The 4,211-nt window shown below is 36.6% G+C and overlaps 1 protein-coding gene across 1 annotated transcript; it reads left to right on the top strand.

Moving 5' to 3' along the window:
• The first annotated feature begins 350 nt into the window (after positions 1–350).
• Positions 351–3,832, top strand: LOC111885885 (polyadenylate-binding protein RBP47). The gene is made up of 6 exons (XM_023882123.3): positions 351–1,043; positions 1,865–2,336; positions 2,894–2,949; positions 3,040–3,170; positions 3,270–3,366; positions 3,509–3,832. The coding sequence occupies exons 1-6, from the start codon at positions 657–659 to the stop codon at positions 3,671–3,673; spliced, it is 1,308 nt and encodes a 435-aa protein (XP_023737891.1). The 5' UTR covers positions 351–656; the 3' UTR covers positions 3,674–3,832.
• The last annotated feature ends 379 nt before the right edge of the window (positions 3,833–4,211 follow it).

The raw sequence follows: 4,211 nt of genomic DNA, 5'->3' as shown, positions 1-4,211 counted from the left end.
GTCAATAAGAAACTTTTTTTTTTCTTCATAAAAATGTAAGACAAATAGCTATTTAATTTTATAAAAATAAGCTAACCTAATCAACACAAAACAAAACATAATAACTTATGGTGGTATGATGGTATGATCGATACATTGAATATCATATGATCAAATATAACAACGAGTTATTTTTGGTAAAAAGAAATAATATTGGTGCGGGAAAGACGGGTGATGGTGGTGGGCATGTTTAGAGTTGTCACAAGGTCACTGAAACCCAGGCCTTTCCTGATTTTGCAGTCTTCCCAAACCCTTGTTTGGATTCCTCGAACCTTAAAATGGCAAAACAATTCCATATTATTATAAAATATAAAACAAAAAACAAACACAACTTGTTTTCGAAAATATCTGTGTATCAAGAAACTGGATCCGGTGGCCGACCATAACACAACACAACCCCATGTTAAAACAACGGCTTAGATTACAAAACTACCATTAAATCCAATGGCTACACCACCATGAAACTTGGCTTCACCATCAATCTCACAAATCCCCTATTCCCATTTCTCTAAAACTCTCAGATTCGCTGTTGTTATCGCACAAACCTTTACGTATAACCCGTATCTTTATACATAATACTATAAAGTTTGTGTCTTTTTTCGGAAAACAGAGTGAAGATGCAATCCGGGAATGATGGCGGGTCTGATCAGCAACAACAAACGCAGAAAACCCAGCCAGCGGTTCCGACGACGACGACAGGAGCAGCGGCGGGGATGGGTGTGGGTGTGGGTCTAGGGCAGCAGCAGTGGGTGGCGATGCAGTACCCTGCGGCGGCGATGTTAATGCAGCATCAGATGATGGCACCGTCTCCGGCTAATTACCAAGTGACGCCACACTACATGCCGTACCACCCGCACCACCTCCACCATCAGCCGCATACTCCGGTGGTTCAACCGCCGCAGCAGGGATCCGGTGGAGGAGACAACAAGGCGATCTGGGTTGGTGACCTTCACAGTTGGATGGATGAGGATTACCTCCGTAACTGTTTTGCTTCCACCGGCGAGGTCCTTTTTATAATCTCTATCCTTATTTACATTGCTTATCAATCTAATAAATAATCTTCTATGCAATTATTATCTCAATTCGTCATATCTTGTGGTAATTAATGTGATTTATTTGGGTATTGTTCATCAAAGAGGAACATTACTCACATGTTGCTCATTAAGCTTTTAATTTGGGATTCTATTAGAAAGAAAGATCCATCTGGATTTTTTATATCGATATGCAACTAAAATTGCTTCAAATTTTAATCACTTGTGATGGTATGTTCTTGATTTTATCTCATACTAGTGTATTCCAGTGATAATCGTTGAAATAAAAGTTTTTTTTTTTTTTGTTGACATTATTAGTAGATATCTATTTTAGCATGTCTTTCATTTTGTTGTCTCACTGTTTTTGTTTCTTTTTCACACAACAAAAAGATTTTAAATAGTACAAGACTAACTATTGTCTTTAAAGTTATGTTAACAAAGTGTATCATGAATTTAAACTTTTTTTTTAAAAAAGGAACTGTTATGTACCCTAATCTGACTGAGAAACAGTGGTCACCTATAATTGACAGCAAATCATTGGTGTCGCTATATACATTGCTTTCACTATTTTTTTCACAAAAATAAAAAGAAGATTTTAAATAGTGCAAGATTAATATGATATTTTTTTACCTAATGGGTTAATCACTTAATCTGATGTTTTATTTAGTCTAAAATAGATACACGATGCTATATGTATACATACATCACTTTATCCGGACAGACATTTATCCATACACGACTTAATTGGGAAAAAAAACAGCCCCTAACTAGATTTTTAAAAAAACTTATTGTAGGTTGCGTCAATTAAGGTTGTTCGCAATAAGCAGACAGGTATCTCAGAGGGATACGGGTTTGTTGAGTTTTTTTCACATGCTGCAGCAGAAAAAGTGTTGCAGAATTATGGTCACATTGTTATGCCTAACACAGAACAACCGTTTCGTTTGAACTGGGCTACATTTAGCACGGGAGACAAACGTTCAAATAACAACGCTTCTTCTGATCTTTCTATTTTCGTAGGAGATTTAGCTGCAGATGTAACTGACGCTTTATTACATGAAACTTTTGCGAATAAATATCCATCCGTTAAAGCTGCTAAAGTCGTTATTGATATTAATACTGGCCGATCTAAAGGGTATGGATTTGTAAGATTTGGAGACGATAATGAGAGGACCCAAGCCATGACTGAAATGAATGGGACTTACTGTTCGACTCGGCCTATGCGTATTGGCGCTGCAACCCCGAGAAAATCTTCTGCTTACCAACAAGGTACTGTGTTTGGTATGCATTGGACTGTGACTGAAACCAATGTCAGTGGGACAAAAATTCAAATGTTTTGTCCATTCTAAAAGGTGCAAAAGACGTGAATGCTCTCCTCGTCTTCATCATAGAAATTAGCCCTAGAAAAAATTGTCAAGTCCCGTTACACAGGATGGGACTATACAAGCTTTCTAGGGCTCTTTTGGATGATGGAAACAAGAAGGGCATTCACGTCTTTTACATAGATAAGAGATCATAATAATTACTCATAATAATTAATTATTATGAAATAGGAAAAATCCGGGACAAAAAGAGTTGTCCGATTACATTAGTCCCGGTCTCCACATTAGACCGGGACTGATGTTAGTAGGATGAGACTGACAAACTGCAGTCTTATGTCCTATCCAAAAGGTAGTGTAGAGACTTGCTCTCTAAATTTTGTATGTGGAAAAGACGTGTATGCCCTCATCATCATCATTCTAGAAATAGCCCTAGAAAACATGTCCAGATAAAGTGCTACAAAAGTAGTTGAGATCTTGATTTGGTGGTGACTTTTTGATTCCTAGGAGGTTATACGTCGAATGTTGGCTCGCAAAACGATGGAGATTCTACTAATACGACAGTCAGTTCCCAACTTCTTCCACTAATTTTATAAATTTTATTGTGAAATAATCATTCATATTCTCTTTGGTTAACCGTTGATTGGTTCTAGATTTTTGTGGGAGGGCTTGATCCATCGGTTAGTGATGAAGATCTTAGGCAGCCATTCACGGAATATGGCGAGATTCTTTCCGTAAAAATACCAGTTGGTAAAGGTTGCGGATTTGTACAGTTTGCTAACAGGTTAAATTTCCTTCTTTTTACCAACTCTTTTTACCCCGGATTTTTCCTTTTTCGTAATAATTAATTTTGTATTGTTACTCCATTAACTTCTATTCATAGAAATAACGCTGAGGAGGCACTGCAAAAATTAAACGGGACAGCAATAGGGAAACAAACAGTCCGCCTTTCTTGGGGACGCAACCCCGCAAATAAGCAGGTATGCTCTTAGTAATGTTGGGTAACAATTTACTCTATAAATAACTTGAAAAATATTTTTGTTATAATCTTATTTGGGTAACCATTTACTCTATAAATAACTAGAAACATATCGTATTTAATCCGGTTCTTGAAATTTGCAGTTGAGAAATGATTTTGGGAATCAATGGCCAGCAACAGCATACTATGGTGGTCAGATTTATGATGGATATGGTTATGCTCTTCAAGCACCACATGACCCAAGCATGTATGCTGCAGCATATGGGTCATATGCTATGTATGGTACTCATCAGCAACAAGTAAGCTAAATGGGTGGGGGGATAAAATTTTGAGTAAAGACTCTATTAGTTGATTACTTTAGGGATATTGGCAAACTGGATTTATTTTTTCATTTATTTGCAAGTGTGGGATTCAATTTGGAACCTTTTTGATCGTAATAATCTAACTTGCAGAATTTGATGTGGCCATTTGTTTGTGTTAAGTCTATTCTCGATTCTCCTGTTCAATGTTGATGCAAAAAAGTTAAAGTTCTATCAGCCCAGTTACGTATAATTTTGTAAAGCCCATTAACAAAAGGTCTCTTGGACCAACTCTAGGTTGACAAGTAAAATGGTTGAAGATGGATGCTCTAAATAAAATGAAATTACACCTTGAAGAGATCATCTTATTATGTTAATGAATTAGTGATACAAAATATAATGAATGGTAAATGTCACAGTGGCCCAACCATCTTTCTAGTTATGGTTTAAATGGTCCTTATTTTTTTATTTTTTTTTTCACATTTGAGAGGAACCAAGTTTTACTTTACCGGCTAAATTGGTCAGCTACCTGTTTTTAACAGGTAAA

Source organism: Lactuca sativa, chromosome 4, assembly GCF_002870075.4.
Source record: "Lactuca sativa cultivar Salinas chromosome 4, Lsat_Salinas_v11, whole genome shotgun sequence".
Taxonomy (NCBI): Eukaryota; Viridiplantae; Streptophyta; class Magnoliopsida; order Asterales; family Asteraceae; genus Lactuca; species Lactuca sativa.
This window is presented reverse-complemented; position numbering and strand designations above follow the sequence as displayed.